General features: G+C 47.8%; 1 protein-coding gene across 3 annotated transcripts in view; it reads right to left on the bottom strand.

Annotated features, from left to right (window-relative positions):
• Positions 1 to 22,751, bottom strand: part of LOC138566710 (transmembrane protein 87A-like) — a 1,181,601-nt gene that overhangs the window by 1,003,144 nt on the left and 155,706 nt on the right. For all 3 annotated transcript variants that reach the window (XM_069644306.1, XM_069644305.1, XM_069644304.1), the window contains exon 5: positions 3,973 to 4,026. In XM_069644306.1, the coding sequence (XP_069500407.1) occupies positions 3,973 to 4,026 (54 nt within the window). The remainder of the gene's footprint in view (positions 1 to 3,972; positions 4,027 to 22,751) is intronic.

Below are 22,751 nucleotides of genomic sequence, written 5' to 3'. Positions count from 1 at the left end.
CATTGTCAAACCCTTTGAGTTAATAAAATGGCATCTTTTGATTAATCTTTACCAAAGTTGTCCGCCTCACATTTCTGACCCCTCAACACTGTCCTGTCAGACGCCCTGCATTTTGTTCTCCTCTCATCCTCTTCCAGCCTTGCCCTTCAGTCACAGTGAAACTTGAGCATGAAGATGTAGCACAGTGACAGCTACACTAGTCTTCCCAGGAATAAAGATACAGATAACTAAGTGTACTGTGGTAAGGCCAAGCAATAACATTCAACACTGAACTGGGTTAGACAAAACACCTTTAGGGGCTAGGGAATTGTGTACAAATAAGAGTGTTCTCAAAGCAAACAGGGTCAGGGATGGGTCAATACAAACAGGGGATTTCTTTAGGTGTCCAATGCCTTCGAAGATGAGAGTCTAAATCATATAACTCTTAACCCATTGTTAGAAGTTGTTGAGTCCCCTTGCCCCCTGAACACCCTTTTCTACAAATATCTGAACGATGTGGCCAACAGAAAGTTCCAAATCCTACTCGAGTGTTTCTACGTTACAGCTACCCTAAGCTTTGGCCAACAAATCTGGTCTAATCAGAGTCTAACGAAAGAAACCGATAACATGCAAAGGCTCTTCCAGGTTTGCTCAGTCTAGACCCCTCTTCAGTTCAGTTAACCAGTTTTCAGTGTGTCCATCAAGACTTCAGGTTCCTTTCCTCTCGCTTTACCTCAGCCTGTGGCTGCGCCAACAAGAACATGGTTTCCTGCACTACTCTTTGTGGGACTGGGTTTCCAAGCATTCACTCTAGATCACTGCCAGATCCTGGATGTCTAAATAATTTATCACAATGGGTATTTCCGCCCTCTTTATTTAGGGCCTTTTCAGGCAGAAGATAGGTCACCCTCCTACCAAGGGTCTCACCTCCTTAGGAAGCCTTCACCTACAAGCCACTTTCTGCTAGATTTAGGGACCTTTTTCTAGGTCGGGTTTAGCATACACTCCTGTTGGTCGGTTCTCTGGTGTAGTCCCTCTCCAGAGGGACTGCAGCAGATTTGCTAAAATGTGTGCTCTCTCCCCAGTTAGCAAATTCCGATCCAAGGACGGATTGGAAGCGCATCAGCTTCCCTCCAACATTCATCCTTCCTTGTGTCCCTTCCCCCTCTTATATAGATTCTCCAAGGATTTGGTACTGGTCACAGCACTTTTGATTGGCTGGGGCAGTTCTAGCTTTCTTTCAAGGCTTCGAATTTACACCCCCCACCACAACAGATGTTCAAATCTTTTCATCTAACTGAATTGGCCAATTAGGTGATTTTGCTCACCAGTTTGTACATTCCTTTAAATGAGTCTCATATGGTCAGTCTTGGGATCCTTGTGGTGCACGTGTAGGCATCTGTGGTGTTTCCGAGGTTAAAGAGTAATATGAGGAGCCAGGAATGAGACGCGGACACAGAGGACTCATGGTTTTTGGTTATAAACCTTTATTGAAACAAATGCGGGATAGAAAATGCCTCATTATCTCTAATCTTGGAGGGGTTTCCCTACCTCAACCAAAATGAATAGGTCTCCTATGTCAAGATATTCAAAGCAAAATATGTCCCGTGTCCAGAATACTATTCTGGCCCTCACACTCGAAAACGAAGTCCAAGGTGCAAAGGGTACAGTCTCGGATTCTCAAAAGTGCACAAAAGGTTACAATCAAACAAAATTTGAATTCAACAAAAAGGTTTCAAATGGACACAGTTCCAGGGAATGGCTCCCCTCCCCAGATTACTTTTGTGTACACGTGTATATATATACACACACACACACACACACACCCCCCACCTATTCACCTGGTGTATTCTCTAGCCAAAACTTTTTATCCATGAAACAAAACATGCCCTCAATATTCGCTTCCTCTTTCATCAAAGGGTTCTTTGCCCCTTTTCCAAGAGCAGTCCCTTTTACTTTGCTCTAGCCCTTGAGATTATGGGTTTATTTACCAGTTCGTAGTTTGCTTCACAAATATGTTAACTTCTTCATTGACTTCTTTCTGCGTCTTTCGCTTTATTCTTATGAAGCGGTACATTGTCAGGCAATCCGCTAAACAGTCAGTCTTCCCTGGGCTTACCGGTTGCCCTCTGATCTCTCGCTTCGGTTCCTTTCCTTCTGCGCATTCTTATGGAGTGGCATACGCTTGCAGGCAACCCGGTAACCGGCCTGTCTCGCATTCCTTCGCTCAGGGTCTTCCCAACTTGCTGACTAGGTGGGCACCCCGATAGCCGCTGCGCTCTAATCGTGTTCCTTTCTACGGTGCGCGGTTCCTGCTGCCTTCCGTTCTTAGGCATGAAACCGCCTTCACCTGGCCTCTCTCCCTTGTTTATGCTTGCCTCCGCCACCATCTCCTATGGCGTGGTTCCGCATTGCTCCACTGCTCTTTCTCGTATCAGCTGTGAATGATGTTGAGGAAACTGAACACCTAGGCCATCGTGTCGCCCCTAGCACCACCTGACTTGCTAGACGCTGCCCGCCCCTCTCCACCCCGCAACCAGGTACAGATGTACCTCTCCTGTCCCCCTCTGTATCCTATCCCCTGCAGTATATCTGTTCTGTAGTTATCACTGAAAATCACTCTGTTCTAATGTTATGCATCTGTAATGTTGTACACATCTGCAAAGCACTATGTTATGTATCTATATATTCCTCGGTAAAGCGCTCCGTTGCTTCTCAAAGCTAGGCCTGCGATATAAATACCATAATAAAAGCTGATGCTGGTTCTCATTGGGAATGATCCTTACTATTCCCTGCCTCTTCCCAGTTGTTAGCATAGTGTTATTTGTGGCCTGTTGGGGAGTACTAAAAGTAGATCTAATAAGAGATTGAGGGAGTGTTACAATATGCCATGAGGGTATGTGGAATAGAGGAAACATCCCTAAAGGGGAGTGGGGGGTATGTGATTTCTTCCAACGAGGTCATATCTCCCGAAGGTTCACCTCCCCCCAGGTGGTCCTCGCTCATATAGCCGCCCCCAAGGTCAGGATAAGGTAGCAGCTGCCGTACCCTGGCCACATAGGGAGAGGCTACCTCAGGGAAAGGAGTGATAACATCCTCAGATTCATCACAGTAATGACCTGCTGCATCTCACCGTCTCTGCCCAAATGCAGGAACCGCCATTGTTCAGACATTCCTCCGAGTTTGGGAACGTTTTGGTTCATGATGCATGTATTTTGTACTTTAATTTTTTAAACACTGCACCTAGTTTGCTCATTGACAAGAAAAGAATTCCTATGGGGGAATGGGTGATCGTATGTTTCAGGGTACATTCTCGATATTAGAGTCATCATACAGGGATGCAGGAGGGATCTGTACCTGGGTTTTGTTAGGAATCGCGAATGATATTTACCCAAGTGTTTTTGAAACAGGACCTGCAACATAAGTAAAGGGGCAATACCACACCTTGGTGTGGATAGCAAGCCTGCAAAACCCCCACTTCGTACACTCTCTGGGAAGCACAAATGGTAGCAGCAAGACCAAGCCAGTAACTAGCGGCTCACCATACTCCCATCAAGATGGGGAGATCACTGAACTCACTGCAGTACCTTTCCTTTGCCGTATTATTCAGGGTGAGCAGAATATTCAGCCGCACTACATCATGCAATGCTAAATTTTATGGGTGAACAAGGAGAAGAGAGCCACAGAATGACAGGAGTAGAAGGGAAGATCTGGGAGGAAGGGAAGAATTAGAGGATGGAGCTCAGAAGGATAAAAGAAGTTAGAGGGGGAAGAAATACAATCACCAATTGACGCACAAGCCCTTTTTGACCTCATTGTTCATTTGCAAAAACAGCATTAAGTGACCTTCGTCAAGACACTTCTGTAATCACACAACCACCTACGAGGCATGTCATCCCTTTCAGATGCAGCACTTTTGCCAAGAGGTTTGGAACCCACAACCCAATCTTCCTGCTTTTTAGGAGAGGTAGGCTAGTGATGTTCTGAGTTTACCTCCTTTGCTAGTGGTTTCAAATCCTTTTGATGACTGAATTCCTTCCAACTTTCCTGTAGAAAAACAAAAACAGAAAATCAATAAGCAAGATGACATTCTAATGTGGGTGTAAATGCAACTACAACCCACAAGCTCACCCCCACCCAATGGCCAGGGAGAATTTTAGGAAGCCATTCTATTTATGGTAAACTGGGAATACACTGCGGTTAGCCAAAACCGAATCAAGTTGGGTGGGTGCGCAGTCAAGGCCTAGTCTCAGGAAAAGTGTGAAAGTGGTCTAGGGATACAATGAGTCCACACAGACCGCAACCAATAATTCAAGTGAGTCAGCAAGTATATGAAAATACAATTATTTATTAGGCCTTTCTAAACACACTAAGCATCAAATTGTCACAGGTAAAAAAGATAATTAAAAAACATCACAAATATACACATTCACCTTGAGAGCTATTACTTGTTAGCAGTCAAGTAGTTTAATGTAAGAAAAACATTTCGATTAGATTGAATAATTAAACACAGTTCCCTCTGTCCATTTATGAAGTCCCACCCTATGTTGTATAGGGCCTTGGGTCCAAAAGTCACAGGTTCCACTATAGGTTCTCCACGAAAGATATTTCAGAACTGATGCAGCGGGCTGAGGTGGTGATTGAAAAGTTCCTTAAAGCAATGCAAGTATTTCCTTCAAACAAGGTAAGTACTGCCCTCTATCCTGTTACAAAAGTAAGTCATTGGTCGTCAAACCTGGGTCAAGGATCCTGTCTTAAGGTCAGGCCAGATGTAGTTTAGGGACAAGGACTCTCCACCCAAAGCTACCATATGGGAGACAAGTGAAGAAAAAAGCAGGCATGTTCACTTACACACCGACTCCCCATTCTTCCAGGTGACACTGCAGGTCTTCCAAAATTTGCTGGGGCTCAAATCATCTGTACTTGGTTCGGGTGAGCCCAGTGCTTGCAGTGTATAGGTCATTTTTCTTGTCAGGAGCTGGTTGCAGCAAATGAAGGAAATATGCAGACTGCTGCGCTGCGGACCCTTCAGGACACCTCACAGAAGTGCACAAGGATGGTTCCAGCTGAGGTCACCACAGTCAGGCAGTCATAGGCGATCGTCCAGGAGTGAACACAAAGGCAGCCCCAGCTCAGCTTTCCTTATCGTGAGAAGGATAAAATTGCAAAGACAGGCGATTTATGGCATGAACTGAAGATCCTGTGAGCACCATGGCTCTGCTTGGAATGGCAACGGCTGCAGCGTGTTAGTCCAAAAGGGGGCTAGTCAGTCCACTGCCATCAAGTGGTACAGGGGGCACTTCAAAGTCTTCCAAAACGGGGATCCAGATTGTTCCCACTGGTAGAAGGGTTGAAGCACGCTTCTGGGATTCAGGAGCAGGGCTTCACTGGAGTCGGTGCTGGTCAGCTGCAGGGGTTGTCCTCGGGCTGCTCTTCCTCGTAGTAGTTTTGGTTCCAACAATGAGCTCTCGAATTGCTGCAGGAGCCCTCCTTTCATTCAAGATTTTGAAGCCCACCAATGGTAAGGATCTGCAACATTTAAACACCCCATGGTTGTCCAACCCTGGACATCAACTGGTCATCGCATCCGTCCAGCAACAGACTCTCAAACAAAAGCCCACTTGCCCACGAAAGCAGCAGCTTTCACCAGAAAACGTGTTACCGTATATAGCATTTCCTGACCTGAGAAGTCAGAAAGGCAGCCAAAGGACAAGCTGGCCAAAGGAGGAGCAAGAATCTCATGGCATGGCTATTTTAGGGTGCTAGCCACTTTCAGTAGCCATTCGCAGTAAATGCAAAAGTGCACAAGAAAAACCTCACAAAAAACTGTAAAAATCACATCTGCACCATCTTTTCTTACGCACATCAAAGTAACCCAAAGAAAACATGAAGTAAAAAAATTAGAAGGATACAAAGTATCCCAACTGCATTTCACTGTAAGGGAGGTATGCAATTGTACAAAAACAATATTTCCAAAAGAAAAGCAGTCTCTCAGTACGGACTCTTCGGGACTAGTCAGTTTCCCCATATGAATGATCAAAACAGGCAAGGGAAGAAAAGCAGAAGGTTTTACAAATATCCAAGTCAGGACAGTTAAAAAAATAGCAAAAATACTGGAGGTTCCATAGGAATCTATGGAGGGAAAGGTGCAAAAAGAGCATCTTTCCAAACACTGTGAATAGGGTTTGTTCACATTTTTAGTGTGTATATTTGAACCCATTTAGCATGATTGGCCGTTGACATTATGCCTACTTAACAGATCATGTTCAGCTTCTATTATGTCTAGTTGGCACATCATAGTCAATTTCCAGTATATCACTTGGCACATCGTTTTCTATTTACATTATGTACCCTTAGGCCAGGGGTTGCAAACCTTGGCTCTCCAGGTGTTGTAGACTACAATTAACCTCAGCCCTTCTGAGCACAGTCAGACCTCATGGGAGTGGTTATCCAAAGCATCTGGAGAGCTGCAGGTTGCAGACTCATGCCTTAGGCCAAAGCAAATTCATATATCTACATATTTGAGTCAGGAATTAATAAGCAAATGCCCATCCCAATCTTACACTCTAATGACACAAACATAGTGGCAGATACTCAGTGATAGACACAGTAACAGGTAACCAGAGATAGAGGCAAACAGTGAAACATAGTGGTACACAGTGACTCCCACAAGGCCCCTGCAAACCTACATAAAGACAGATTTCACCCCGTTTAGTGGGGAAACTTTTCTTCTGTGACCCCATACAATACTCATCCAATTCAAACCGTTCCAATGACACAATGTGCCAGTATTAAAATGTCACACTAAAGCATGCTGAGCAGAGGTGCATTACAATGAGGACGGCGAAGCTGAAGCGATCGCTGTGCACAGGAGAATTATATGCCATTTTCGGCTTGGCAGTCCTTGTGGGCGAGACCAGACAGCTATCGAAATGTATTCCCATTGATATGCCACAGAACCAAAACTTGAGAATTTCCGGAGTGGTCAACTTCCAATAGAGTAGACTGTTTGGCATTTTTCATTTGTTTTCATATTGGCAGATAAAAACAGAGGTACCATTTATCAAGCAAGATCAAAAACTGTTTGGTGCCAATTAATGTCTGGATGGACCCGAATTATCTGAAAATCTATCCTGACAAAACTGAGGACCTAATTATATACCATAACATCATAAACTGGTGCAAGTCTCAGTTATCTCCCCTGACAGAGGGCAGTATCAGGTGCACATTGTGAGAACTTTCAATGGTCCCAAACTAACGTTAGGCACTTTGGTATAAATGTACCCCGTTCGGCTGCTCCGCTATTTACGTTCTTGGAGAAACCAATGCATATCTCGTGGTCTGGATGCAGGTGCCTGTCCTCCACAAGCACATTCCGTAGCCCGCATTTGGTGCAGGGCCTGAAGAGGGACCTTCCCTCCTTCATGGTCGAAAGGCAAGAAGTAGGCCCAAGAGGCCTTGTAGAATCTTAGATGGATCTTCGCCCTTGAGGGGCGCGGAACTTAACTGATAACGGATCTCTGCTGTCAGCAGATGAAGAAAGCACAGAGACTTCTTTGAAACAAAAATAGAACGGTTTCCGTTGAAAACACAAATAAAACGTACAAATAGCTCAGAGAGCAAACTCGAGGACTTCCAACACTGAAGCGTTCAGTAAAAATCTGAAGAGGACTGCCAGAGCAGTGGCTTAGGGAGAGGACCGTTTGTCATTGGATGGGGGCACTATGACCCAGAGGACAGTGATTGGTTTTCAGGAGAAATACAGTTTTTAAGCGATTCCCAGCCTGACCGGGAATATTCATGAGCATGTGAATCCATAAGAGAGAAAGACAGAAAGACAGAGAAAGAAAGACAGAAAGACAGAGAAAGAAAGACAGAAAGACAGAGAAAGACAGAAAGAAAGACAGAAAGAAAGACAGAAAGAAAGACAGAAAGAAAGACAGAAAGAAAGACAGAAAGAAAGAGCTCTCTTTGTTTAAGACATATTGGAGAGCAGATGAATATGCCTAGAAGGTCCGGGTACCACGTCCTTGTGGCTTAGTCCGGAGGAATAAGGATCATGTATTTCCCGAACTTCCTCAACCTCCTGATCACGTGAGGAATGACGGGGGCTGGAGTGGAAAATCCCAGTCCACTACGAACGGGTCTCTAGGAGCTCCTCTTGGGGGAAATCTCCTGGAGCAGAACAGGTTGCACTTCTGGTTGACACTGATCGTGAACAGATCCACTTGAGGGGTTCCCCAAAGGGTAAAGATCTCTTGAAGGACTTCCTGAGCCAGTTCCAACACATGGGAGACTGTGCGCTGCCTGCTCAGCGCATCCACCGCTGTGTTCTCACTCCAGCTAGATGAACTGCCAACAGAGATTCCTTCTTGAATTGCCCAGAACCAGAACTGAATTGCCTCTGCACAGTGGTAGTGACCCTACACCTACTCATTGAGATAGTACATGGCCACCATGTTGTCCATCATTATCAGGACTTTCTTACCCCATATAGGGGGCAGGAAGGCAGTCGGCGCTAGTCCGATTGCCCTCAGCTCCAAAATATTGATGTGTAGTTTAGACTCCGATACAGACCAACAACCGCTGATTGTCAGATTGTTGGTATGGGCTCCCCACCCAGTGAGTGAGGCGTCCGTCACTACTGTTATCTCAGACCATGGTTGCCAAAAAGGTTTTCCCTTTAGAATATTGTTCTCGCAGGTCCACCACAGGAGGTCTTCTGCTACTCGGACCTGAAGAAGTGAGTCCCGAGAGCCCATTGCAGGGATAACATTCTCAGACAAGCCTCTGGCACCAGAAAAATGCAGGATGCCATGAGGCAAAGCAACCTTGAAAAGATTTGAAGGCCTGAAGATACTGGACACTCTGGAATTTGGTGACCATTTGCAGAATGTGAAGAGCCCTCCCCTCGGGTGGCGAGGCTTTCAGGACTGCTCTGATACATTGGAGTTTTTCAGATGGTATCTTGTTTGTAAATGAGGGAGAAGACCAGTTTGGGGAGAAAGTGGCAAGTCACGCTGCAATGTTATAGGGTCTGTTCGGGAGAACGAGCCCTGATCAGCCAGTCGTTCCAGTAGGTGAGAGCCTGCCTCCCACTAGGGTTTTGTGGATTAATGCCTCAGAGGTTTCGAGGCGGCTGAAGCAGCAGCTGAGGGCAAAGCTGCCGCTGCTTGGGCTGATTTAGTACCTTTCCCTAGTCCACCACGAGGGAATCGTCTTGGTCTACTGGCTTTTCCTCGCTCTCTTCCAAGTGAGGAGTAGAAACGAAAGGATTTACCCCTCCAAGATGATGCATCGGAGTAGGAATGCTGAGGCGGTCCAATGGTGGCACTAAGATTTAGCCGCCGCTTTTGAGGTCTGTAGCTTTTCCAGATTCTCATCAGCCTTGCTACCAAACAACCTCGAGCCGTCAAAAGGCATACTGAGCAATTGTTACGCTCACCTGGTCTCTGCAGAGGTGTTGGGGCACGGTTGCAGCCCTCCCTGAATTTGAATCACCCCCTTCAGGACTCGCGCTCAGTAGAAAAGCTGTGAGCGGTGGTATGTGGTGATACTGCTCCTGTGAATTATGGAAGATAAGCTCTGTCCTTCTACATCGGGCAGGGGCACGTCGAATGGGACCTAGTTCCTTCACTGTGCCCTGATAAGGATTAGTCCAGTCCAGCTGCGACTATGCTCCTCCTTATGAATGGTAAGTCTTTCATGAGCTCGTGATGCTGTTCGTTCTGTTTAATGTCTTTATATGTTGCTCCTATTTATGCCCGCAATGTCGCTCGTCTGTTTTCTTCCCTTAGATGGAAATGCGGCCTCAATGCAGCTGTGTGACGCGAGACGTGGCTGGGTGGAAGATGGATGCTACCGCAATGTTCGACAGCAGGTAAGTGATGGTTTAAGGAAAAGCGCAAAGTATGGCGAAGCGCAGCCTTAAACAGACTTTTTCGATGTCTAACCCTGTCTTCTGTTTTTCCTTGCAGGCGCTGCGGTCGACGATGGAGCGTGTCATGCTGCAGTGCCAAGATGAAGATTTGGGCGTTCCAGAAAGAATAAAGATGAATACTTGGTTCGCCGAAGAGATGTACAGGTAAGAACAGCTTCCCCCAGTTGGTAAGTATGCTGGCAGGAAGCAGGATGTCCAGGAAGCAGAATCTTCAAAAGGTAAGTGTGACCTCAGGCGACGGTGAGTGTTACGCTGCTTGCAAGTGCAGAATAACACGAAGCGTCTGTCTTGAGGATCGGGGCAGCTTGTATAGATGAGGTCGTGGGCACACCCATTAGGTCCGGCTTACCAGCCACACCCTGCCACTCCTAGAGAGTGAGCATGTGCAAAGGCAATCCATTATCAGCCACACCCAAGAATACACTTGGGGATGCTTAATAGATGGAATTTTCAAGGTTAATGCACCTGAAGTGCTATGTCCATAATAAAAGCTTTTTGGTCTTAAATGGATGTTCTGGTTTACTTTTGTTCATGAGCCTGACGCCAAAGGCGCCAGGACAGTGTCCACCCAGGTCTCCTGTGCATACGGCCCCTGCATGCCGGTGCGCCTGACTTCATGATCATGACAGTAATCTAGATTGCACCTCCGGTGCAAATCCAGACTTCTTCAACCAGGCAAATCTGCGTAGCACGGTACTAGTCGCCATGGATCCACTAATACTATCTGCAGTATCCAGAGCCATCTGGAGGCACTCGCACATTGCTTCCTTACCATCCTTGCTAGCCAGGAAACAGTCTCCATCTTCCCCTTCAGGGATGTGTTCAGCCACAATTGCTGCACAATCCCACAGGATAAACCAACATTTAGACAAGGCACAAGTGGCATTTGCTGATTTGTAAAGCCATGCTACAGCAGTAAATACTACGCGGCCAAGTGTCCACCTGTTTATCATCCCTGGCTGTAGGAGTTGTGGGGTAAGCAGATTGTTCTGTGGATGTCGCTGCCTGGACTACCAAACTTTCCGGAGTCAGATGTTTGGTTAAATAATCTGGGTCACTGCTGGGTGGCCTATATTTTTGGGGAAAGTTCATATTAACGGCAGCATTAGAATCTGGGGTTTCCCAATTTGTTTTAAACCTTTTTTGTAAAATATGGAAGGACAAAATGGGATCCCTCTGTGGACCTTAGTCTAATATGTCCGTTAAGTCATCCTTTTGACAAGGAGGAGCAGGTCTACCCCATCCCAAAAAATCCACTACTTTGCTCATCAATTGTCTGTATGAGCCATCAGCGTGTTCTGCAGTATCTGGCTTCCCAAATTCCAGCTCAGGAGATGCATATACACCATTGGCTGATTGTAGATTTTCATACAGGTATTTTAAGCCTAGATTCCTCTGAAATAAATTCATCTGTCACATTTGGGGTGCCACATTGAAGGCCAAAAGGCGCTGGATCGTCAGATGGTTCATGTTCTTCATAAATTGAAGAAAGCGATTTGAAAAAATCTTATTGTGGCAAAGGGTAACAAGACTGCACTTGTGTTGTCTTCAATGGCTCCAAAAAAGTCTACGCAGTAGGCTTTGAGGCCAATGGCGTCGAAGGTTTCGACATCGAGGAAACCAATTTTGTTGTCGAAGTTGTTTTCGACAAAGCCTTCAAAAGGGCTTCACTTGACTTTGAGGTCTCGAAGGCTCTTGATGATCATCAGGCTTGCATCCCGGACTCGAGGGTGCACATGGATTTGCCTTAGACTTCCTGTCGCTCTGCAAAAAGACGACAAAGGGGACATGGTCTTTCTTCTTTCTTCCGTTCTTTCAAGAGAGTAGGGGCTTCTCTCAAAGATTTTCATCATTTCCCTCCAACACTCTTCCCATTTAGCTGAGGAGTCGGACTTTGTTGTACATGTGATTCTCTCGGGTGAGGAGTCATTCGAGGTAGATATAGAGACCTACAACGTCTTTTGTTCGACTTCTTGGAGGAAGATGAAGAATGATGCAAACGACTTCTCAATCTTTTTCGACGAGGAGAATCTCTCGACTCATCAGAAGTGCATTTTTTTGGAACAGAAGGGGGATTTAGGAATTCTACCCACCACCAATTTATCTCAACGCTCTCTCAGAGACTGGTCAGTCACCACCTGACAGGAATTACACTCCTTTGTACGATGCTCCACGCCGATGCACCACAGGCAAACGCGGTGGGGGTTGGTGATGGACATCTTCGAACCACAATCCTGACATTTATTAAAAACAGTCTTGGGCGATGGAGTCGGTGATGAAGCCATGACGATTTCTTACAAGAACCAAAGCACGCCATAATTTCTCAAAGCGAAAGCTGCGTTGGAAAAACAGAACTGAAGCCAACCGGCGCTGCTCGTGTTACATATACTGCGGATGACATTGACGGTCGGACGGAGTCACTAGAGGGACACTGAATCATCAACACTACCCTCAACGCCCAGGGTCGAGACAAATATTTTTACTGAAGCAGCTGAAGCTGGAAGTATATTAATCAAAAGACTAGGAATACGTGGGAGGACACAATCCATTCGAAAAAAAAACACTTCAGTATACTCATTGAACAGATTCAAGTCCAACCCTAAGATGGTTTGGGGCCTTGTACCTAAAAGTCACCAGATCCAAAGTAGATACTTCACAAGTAAGTTTAGAAAAGAGATTGGCAATGCCTGTGGTTATGATTAATTTAATAAGAGTCAAAAAGTTAGCAAAGGTCAGGTAAGTAAACTCACTCATCTCAGTCCTTAGGATAATCCTAGGAAGAGATCCTTAACCAGGCCTCCACTGACCAAATTCAGGAAAGTGCGATTTCAGGACAGTACTTTACGCCCATGTAACCCTACCGAAAACAGTGGGGGATGGACAACAAGTATGTAAACCTACCCCCCTCTCAACCCTCCCCATTTCCCCTCCCGAGACTTCAATTTCTCCACACACCACTGCTGGTGTGTTTGTATCCATTGGGGACACACTTCCCTATGCTTGGTCCCGTCGAATAAACGACTTGGGTGCAAGCGTTCCTTTCTCACGTAGGATTTAGATTTAGTCGGTCAAAGTGCTTAGGAATCGGTTCCAGACAGCTTCCAAAAGAGGAAATATTAGGATTACTGTGGGACAGAACACCTCAGGACACTTCCAGGGATCGAAGGAGTGTTGCAACGGGAGTCACCACGGTCCGGCGGCAACAGACTATCGTCCACGGGCAAAGAACAGACCAGGCCCAGCACAGTTTCCATTCAACGAAGAAGGCTGAAAACACAGGAGCAGGCGTCTTGTTACACAAGTTGATGATCCTCCAAGTTCCACGAATACACTCGGAACGACATTAGCTGCAGCAAGGTATCCCAGGAGCTGTGTATATAGTCCGACATCTAGTAGTAATAACTGAGTATTGCATCTCTTTCGAGGATCGAAAGGGGACGTCGACATGGGTGTGCTTGTAACACTATCCCTAACGTGACGTGTAGTGTACCCAAGATCTTTACATGTCGAGGTCCCTCCGATTGTATTTTTTCTGCCGTGAGGGAGCCTTACGACTAACGTGAGTGAGTACAGATAGAGAGAAAGTAGTAAGATGTCTATGTTCCTTCTACCCCGAGTGGGAAGGAAGTGTGGGCGCATGTGAATCTAAGCAGATACAATCATTAGAAATGCAATTACAGTGCGTAATGCATGTCTTCTGATGCTTGTGAATCTGCTTAGAGTCACATGCTGTGCATGGACTGGCAAGCAGTACCCGAAGTTGGAGGTGGGGTGTGAGAAGGAACAGTAAAGATGTCTTAGTACCGCTTGTCCCACCCGAGAATCAGAACTAGAGTGGGGAACATTTGCAATGAATGCAATGGAAGTCCCAGTGCCCAAAGTAGAGTGTGCTCTCGGCTTGAAGGGCAGATCTCTCTTGGCAAGAGTGTAGCTGAGTGTGATGCAGTTTACAATCCACTTTGAGATGGCTGATTCAGAGAAAGGATCTCCTTCTCTACCAGCTGCCACTGAAATGAAAAACAGATTTGTCTTTCTTAGTGATCTCGTTTTTTCTAGATAATATTTTTTATTTATTTGCATTTATAAATACGGCATTGTGGCGCTGTTACAGCTTATTCACTTGGCAAAACAGGCATATTACAAAACATTGAACGATATAAAAGTACAGTGAAAGGCAAAAAGAGCTGTCAGTATGGTTACAGTTGAGCAGCGTATATATACACACACATGTTGGTAAGTTAGCGAAACAGTGTAGTTTTCAGCATTTCGCGGAAGGCAGTGTGGGAACTTCGTTTCTGAGTGTAGTGGGTAGGGCATTCCAATTTTTGGGAGCCATGTATTGAAAGCTAGACCCACCAGCTTTGGTCCTTTTGAAGGCTGGTACGTAGATCTGGTTGGTCAGGTGTGATCTAATGGGTCTATTTGACGGGTTGATGGTGATTCGTTCTGATAGGTAAGGTGGGGCATCGGTGGAGAGGGACCTGTGCGTAATGGCCAGTGTTTTGAAGAGTATGCATTCTTTTACCGGTAGCCAGTGTGCTTCCTTCCTCACCCGAGTGATGCGATCCTTTTTAGGGATAAGTAAGGGCCCCCAGTAACACTGCGCCACACTTGTGCAATAATAAGTCACATTTTTGTATTTATTCCAAAACGATAGGCAGCCTGACACGTGTTTCGAGCTATCCTAGCTCTTCATCTGGGGCTGATAATACACAATACTAACATAAATAAATCAAATAAAGTAACAAATGCATCCATGGTAAGCAACACAGGGGGTCACATAAGGGTGGATACACCATAATGGATATTAGTGGCGAATGCATGGTATAATCACAAAACTACAATGTAGTTTAAAATCACACATCGGTAAACAGCCCAGTAAACAAGAGAGGGGGAGACAGAGAAAAGGGAGGAGGGGGTAATAAGACAAAAAACGAGATCATTAGTGCTGGGTACTGATTGACTAATGTGACCAAGAAAAACCCAGATTCTGCCATATTGCAAAGGGTGAGAAAACAATATCTTGTATGTGGATAGGCATAAGTCAAACGGATTTTAAGGCAAAAAAAGTGCCTGTTCTGCAAACTAATTGCTGTAATGACAAAAATCACTAATGAGGAATAGGTTCATTCCAAAATCCGTAAAACTGGGGCTGCATAATTTGGGATAGGATCCTACCTCTGATGCTTCGCAGTTGTGGAAAGATCTATAAATCAAAGAATAAATCAGAAAGGATTTGATTAAAATACTATGCAAGTAGTTGCACTAAACCGAAATTAAATCAGTTATGGAAACTGCATTTTATGAAATATTTGGCTTATATTGACAAAATGCTTTGCTTGGAATTGTGAAACAGATTTATCTAGTTTAAACAGAGCGATACCGCCGTGGTCGACAAGCCTAGCGGCAACAATTAACGGTGGGCAGACTCTCAGGGACCGTGAGAAAAGAGTCTTACCTGGTGGCAGTGCAATGTAGAAAGTAAATTTTCAGAATCGTGGGCAGTCGCGCAATAAGAGTTAAATAAGATGTGTAGGGAACACGGCCACTAGTGTGGGCGAGTCAAAAGTCGAGCTGTGGCCCAAAATGGGCCGCCATCTTGGGTAAGGATGTACGTCCAGATACGGATAGAAGAAAAGTGTTATAGCGTGCTCTGTGTGTACAGCCCACTGTGCGTGCGTCAACTTGTTAAAGGAAAAAGTCATTCTAATGTTCAAATTAAAGAGTGTTTGAATTATATAAAGATATTAACAGAGCATATAATACAAATGCACTGGAGGTACGTGCAATGGTGCAAGAGGTACTGTACTTGTACGACCAAGTTATTTGATTTAGTGACTTCAAGATCTCATCTTTTTTCACAGGGCCTCATTACGACCCTGGCGGAAAGTGACTGACCGGACCGCAACAGCGTAAATAGCGTTTCCGCCATTGCACGAAGGAGCAAAGTGCGGCTAATTACGACCCATCGGGCACGAGCATTACGCCATGGCGGAATCCGAAAGGCTGCGATGGCGGAAATGACCCCAAAACGGCCCTTACCGCCGCCGTACGCTGCACCAGGTGCAATACCGCCACCCATCTCAGCGGTCACCGTAATGAGCGGACACCGTAATGAGCGGGCACCGTAATGAGCGGGCACCGTAAATATACGGAAACGGAAGTAAAAGCATGTGGCCGGAACGGGAAACAGCACGCCGCACAACTATAAAACCGAATCCCAACACAACCATTAAAAATCCGACCCTGACACACATCCCAACCCCTTAGCAACCCCAGTTAAAAAAATAAATATGGGAAAGGTAGCCAAGAAAGCGTGTGATCGCAAGCGGCAGGTCCACTTCTCCCGAGAGGAACTGACCGTGCTGACCGAGACCCTGCAGGAAAATGCCGCCGTCGTCTTCTCCAGTCAAATGACCAGGACGGCCCTTGCCAACAAGAAGGCCATATGGGCCCTGGTGGCACAGCGCGTAAGTGCGGTGGGGACAACACCCCGCACGCCACAGCAATGTCGCAAGCGGTGGGACGACCTGCGGATTCGCGTACGCAGCATACTTTCTGCGAACAGGAACATCGCCACAGCTACCGGGGGGGGATCAGAGTCGCCCATCAAGTTGACCCCCTGGGAGGATATCTGCGCCTCCACCATAGGAATGGAGAGCATAGAGGGAGTCGGAGGGATGGAGAAAGGAGTGCCGACATCCGGAGAATCAGGTAGGTTGGTCAAGAGAAACAATGCGAAATCCACAAAGCACGAACATGTGCAGTACCATGTGACCCCATAGTGCAATACATACTTTGCCCTGACAGCGCCCTCTAAAAGTCAGAAAGAATAAACAAATTAATCAAGATGCCATAAACAACCCCTACATGTGCAGCATGCACCCCCTAACTGCAGGCAGCCAAATGAATGCATCCTCAATCCACACGAAAATGAGACCACCTCCAAGGCCCAGTCCCAAATCACCCTCATGTACCACCCCAATGCATATGATACGTTGCCATTCCAAATCCCACAGACCCATAACTAACGCTCGCCCCTCTTTACTCCACCACAGGGTCCGATACCAACGACGAGCTGCAGGACACCCCGACCAGCACGCCTGCAAAGAGGGCCAGGACCAACGTCCCAAGAGCCTCCACCTCAGGTGCAAGGATCAAGACACGGCAGCAGCAGGAATCAAGTGGCAGCACACTGGAGGGGACTGCAACAGGCACCCCAGTAGCCAGCAAGTCCACAACCCCAGCACCACAGGTCCCCCCAAAGAACGTATCTGATGGCACTGCCTCTGGTGGTAGCAGCACCATAGGTGACACAGCTGTCATGCCAGCATGCTCCGACACGGAAAACAGTGCTGGCGACGTAGGTACCATCCATGACCTTTCCCAATCCCCCTGCATGTCCCATCCCCTACACCATGACGAAACCACGCAGGGGCACCCTGAAGACGACGACTGGCCAACCCCCACAAGTCCTGTGCCAAGCCAACATGTGTTGAGCAGCCCCCCTGTCACACCACCGCAAATGTCCATGGCCCAGCAGAGGCAACAGTCCCTCGACCTGCTGATCGAGCAACAGCAGGAAGTGTCCACGCTACTCAAGGACCATGCAAATGAATGCGGGGGTTCCAGGGCAGCCATGGAAACATCCACCGAGACACTCGGGGCACAAATAGAGAAAAGTAGTGAGAGCCTCAGGGGAGAAATGGAGAGAAGCACCGAGAGCCTGAGAGCACAAATGGAGAGAAGCACCGAGAGCCTGAGAGCACAAATGGAGAGAAGCACCGAGAGCCTGAGAGCACAAATGGAGAAAAGCACCGAGAGCCTGAGGGGGGAACTGCATGCGACGTCCAAAGACGTCTGTGCTGAACTTGCTGCTGTGCGCCGTGTGCTCTCGGAGCTCTCACAAACCCTCAGAGACATGCATGGACGCGAGCAGGCAGAGTCATCATCCGTGGCAAGTTCCGTCCAGGGCAGCCCCCAACGCAGATCTGGCAGGAACCTGCGCTCCACGGGCAGGGGTGCCCCTGATACCCGTAGAGGGGGCTTGCAATAGCGTCTACCCACGGACAGCATGCATATTTGGACACTGGTGTTGGGGGGGGAGGTAGTAGGGTGGAGGGGGTGTGTTGGGCTTCACTGGGTGGCGGGTCCATAGGGTGTATAAATCAAATCACATCAACAATACAGTACTTCATTATCATCCAATGACATGTGTGGACATTGATATTTGCGTACGAGGCCCTCATAGGCGTACAGTCCACAATGTGCCCGTACTACACACACACAGTGCCACAGGTCCCCTTTCCATGTAATAGGCACCATGCGTGGTTGCTAGAAGCATGCATCTATGATGCTCTGTCGGATTGCACGTGCATCCTGTGCCTCATGGACTCCTTGAGGTGCCTCCACATCCCCACCCTCATCATTATCATCTTCAGGTGCATGCAGTACAGCGTCAGGGGGCATGGGCACATTCCTACGTATGCACATGTTGTGCAGCATGACACATACCATGACCATCTTAGATACCTTCTCATGGCTGTACATGAGTGCCCCGCCAGACCTGCTGAGGCTGCGGAAACGAGCCTTCAGTAGGCCGAATGCCTGTTCAATGACCACACGGGTACGTGAGTGGGCATGGTTGTAGTCCTCCTCATGCTGGTTCTGTGGGTTCCGGATTGGTGTAAGGAGCCATCTCTTCAGTGGATACCCGGCATCACCTGTATGAGACGAATAAAGGGTGTCAGTGGAATGATAGTGCTAAGTAGCCCCCCCCCTTCCTGCAAGGTCATTGACGCATCAAATGGGCCACGATGTCATGCATGGAATGAGACTCACCGAGTAGCCAGGATCTGTGCCCTGCGTGTCGCTCCATGTAGCGTGGTATTCTTGTGTTCCTCAGGACCATAGAATCATGGGTAGATCCTGGAAATCTGGCACTACAATGCATAAAGATCTTGTTGGAGTCACACACCATTTGCACATTGATTGAATGATATTGTTTGCGGTTGCGGTACTGGACCTCCATGGCATGTGGGACAACCAATTCAACATGGGTGCAGTCGATGGCACCAATGCAACCCGGGATGCCGCCAAGTGCATGGAATCCCACTTTTGCGTTGGTAATCTCCTGGTACGTGCGTGGTAGTGTGATGTGGTCGTCGGCGTGCTTCAGGAGGGCATCGTGCACTTGGAAGAGTGTCCGTGAGAACAGTGGCTGTGAGATGCCATGCAACTGTCCGACTGTGTGCTGGTAGGTGCCTGTGGCCAGGAAGTGGAGTACAGACACCACCTTCAGTAGGGGTGGGATGGCGGTTGGGCTATCTATCATGCTCACGAGGTCAGCATGTGTCATGTCCACAATGGCGATTATGGTGTCCCGGTCCAAACGGTAGAGGGTGTGGATCTGCTCAGCAGTGAGGTTGAACGGATCAGCTCGGAGGCGTGGGATTGCGGGCCGCCTGCGTGGTGGTAGTGGCAGTGCTTGTGGGCCTTGCTGACCCTGCCTTGCCCTCCTCCTCCTCCTTCTCCTCCGTCTCCCCTGTGCGCCCGGTTGTTGTACCTGTTGTTGTTCGTCGTCTTCTTGTAGTTGTAGCACTTGCAGTGCTATCTGGTCCCCCAGGGCCAACATCGCTAGTCCTGCCGGTAGCATTTTGGAGTGCGAGTGGTTGTGGGAGGGGTTTGGGTCTGCTATATATGTGCTGTCGGCCTGTATGGCCTCCACCTGTGCTGATTGAATGAATCTGTGGCAGATGCAATCCCTTCTGGCCGAGCACGTCCCGCACGTAAGGCTGCATTTGGCCGCATGGCATCTTGGGATAGGAATCATGTATCAAATCCCGATGGCAGTGTGATGTACTTTGACTGATTTTCATGCTATGCTCCCATTGTTACACATGCTATGATTGCAGCCGCTTACATACCTGTGAAGAGTCAGTGGTATGTAGGGCTCGATCGATGGCCGACCCTCATGCAGCACAGTAACGAACTTCACCGACGGGCGTGGCGTCCCATTTGTGATTGCAGCCAGTTAGCATTATGACACACAGCCGCACTACATTGATGTAATTGTGAATGCAAGCGTTCACAGAAGCCTTTTCGACGTAATGTTGCAAGTGTGGAATTCGAAGGCCAGCATTTTTGGTTTCGAAGTAGCGGTGAGGAGACGCCCACAGGTCTGCCTGGAAATGTAACGTTCTATTGTTGAATGACCTTGGGACAGGGCCCATAACGAGCAAGCAATGAATGATATGAATTGAATGGGATGCGCAATAGCGTAGTGGACGATAAGGCAGGACGTTCCCAAATCCATCTTGCTTCACAACACTACAGATCCGGCCAGGAGCACAGTGGTTTTTGCAGACTGCATTACGCACAGACGCGATGGAAGTTTCAAATATTATGTGAGTGAATATTCATGCGTTTTCATTGCGGGATGAGGGAATGATGAATGGATGCATGGACAGATGATTCCATTTAGGGTCTGCCATGTACATGGGTTTTTTGAATCAATCCCCTTCCCCTGCGCTATGTGATGCAAGGCTGCCATAGTGGGACTTACGTCTATCTGCCCTTGTCGGATCCTCCCTGTCTCGACGCGCCTTCATACACTTGTGTCTAGGCACGTTACTAATCCCATGTCATGGGTTCTGTCTTGACGGACGCATGCACAGTAACCGACGTTGCCAATGGTGTATTTACCTCGATTGATTTCGTTATGAATCGATACTGATTTAGGGGTGTGTATATTCCTTTGGAGTGGGCTAGCATGCATATGGGTCTGGATTTGGTGTGTTGAATGAAGATTGTAATGCATCATGAGTCCCGTAATGCAATCGGTTAATTTGTGTTTCATTTGGGTGACAGGTATCTGCTGCCCTATTGCAGATGCCATCTGTACGCCACTCCTCCAGATGGTTTTTACTCTCGACACCTGCAGCTTCGGGTGAATCAGTGGAGCAGCATTACGATCTTATGGGACGATCGCCAATGGGCCACATGCCCTTACGCTGTACTGGTGGCTAGGTGCAACATTTCGGCCTTTCAGCTGGACTAGTGCCTGCCTCATGGGACGGACCTGCGGTTCTTGCCGCTTCCATGTTGCCTTTTGGAACGTTGATGTAGGCCCTGTGTGCCATGATGGTACAGGGCGTCACACAAGTGGAAGCTGGTCAATTATTGCAGATGCAGCCCTCGGTGATGATGGATGTTTTGGTGTTTTGCAAATTGCTGTGAGGCCTTTGTCATTTGGATGTGCATTTAAATTGTATTCCGATATTTGGCGTGTTGCGTTATTCTTTGCAGGTGATGTAGCGATTTTCGATTTGTGGCGGTATGTATTGCGAGATGATCTGCATTGTGTTCCGCCTTCTGAGTTGAGTTGTGTGGTACTGTACTGGCCGCGTTTGCCTACGTAGCACAGTATGGTCACGGATAGGGGCTGCCATTGTGACTGTTTACATGATGTGCTGTTCAGGGGCGGGGGATTGGCTTTTGGCCGACTGGTGCCTGTCAGCCAGGTCGATTGGTGGAATGATGGGATGTTCAGAATGTGGCTGGTCACAGGTGCCTGTGTTTGCGTGCGTTTGTTGGAGGGGGACTGGGGTCATGTCCATTGGAATAGCTTCTGTATTCATGCCATCTGTGCCCTGCAGCTCCCATCGGCCCCTCTTGGGATGAGCCTGGCTGCTCAGTCACTCTGCCAACTTGTGTGGTACATGCTTCTGCTGATGGTTGGTTTGTTTACTGGCAAGAGTACAGGGCTGGTGCAGTCCCCCTCAGGATGCTGTTTTGGATGTTGCCTTGCGCTGTTGGCAAGCGATGGGGGACTACTGTTGTTTTGTGTCATGTGTTCTTGATTTTCATTTTGATGTATTGTACCTTCACATGCCTGTGCTGCATCAGTACGGCTATGGTGGCATGCCGTACATGGATGCCCACTCACGGGGCGCTTTGAGCCCCTGCATGCATTTCTACGTTGGCATGCATGGGTGAATTGTGGATTTCACTGGTTGCATTGTGTGAGTACATTGCGCCTGCCAGGGGTTGTGCAATGTGGCCAGGGAGTGGAGTACAGGCACTCAGTGGGGCCGTTTACGGTTGATTCGCGATGCCGTACTTCTCACCATGGCGGTATGGTGCTTTCCGCCGTGCTTGATGGCGTTAGGTACATGTCCGCTAGGGTCGGAATTCGCGTACCCTTGCGCCATGGTGGTATTTACGGTTTGGCATGGCGCGCGCGCGCGTGCTTGGTGCAGTTAGCGTTGGCGTTCACTACGGTGTCGCTAATGGCTTCGTACTTTGCGGTGACGGGTCATAGTCGCACCGAGCGCTATTCGATGGCGGTATTGCATTTCCGCCATCGTTTTTGGATTTCCGCCAGGGTCGTAATGAGGCCCACAGTCTCCAACGCCTCATCATCACCTTTCCAAACAGGTTAGATTGTTCTACCTGTTTGTTAATGAGGGACGCCTGAGTTTCCGGTTTTAACCCTGAATTCTTCAACCATGCGTGCCTTTTCAACAAGGTACCTTGGGCTAGAGTTCTACCTGCTGTCTCTGCAGCATCCAGGGTGTTTTTAAGACTGTTTCGATTCACCTGCCTCCCCTCTGACACAACCACCAGCAGGCGTGATCCTGTTGGCTCTGGGAATTCCTCCAGGCCTTCCTGGATGGATTAGATTCCAATAGGCATCGCTGTAACAACGTGGTATTGTTGGCTATCCTCGTGGAATAGGCTGCTGCTGCTGTTGTGATGCGCTTCGCATGGCATACAACTACTTGCAATCCTTGTCAGGCGGTGCCTCTGCCGTGGACAAGGGTACCCCTGC

Source organism: Ambystoma mexicanum, chromosome 2p, assembly GCF_040938575.1.
Source record: "Ambystoma mexicanum isolate Mex_15411 chromosome 2p, UKY_AmexF1_1, whole genome shotgun sequence".
Classification (NCBI taxonomy): Eukaryota; Metazoa; Chordata; class Amphibia; order Caudata; family Ambystomatidae; genus Ambystoma; species Ambystoma mexicanum.
The sequence above is the reverse complement of the archived record's forward strand: the minus strand, read 5'-3'. Positions and strand labels throughout refer to the sequence as shown.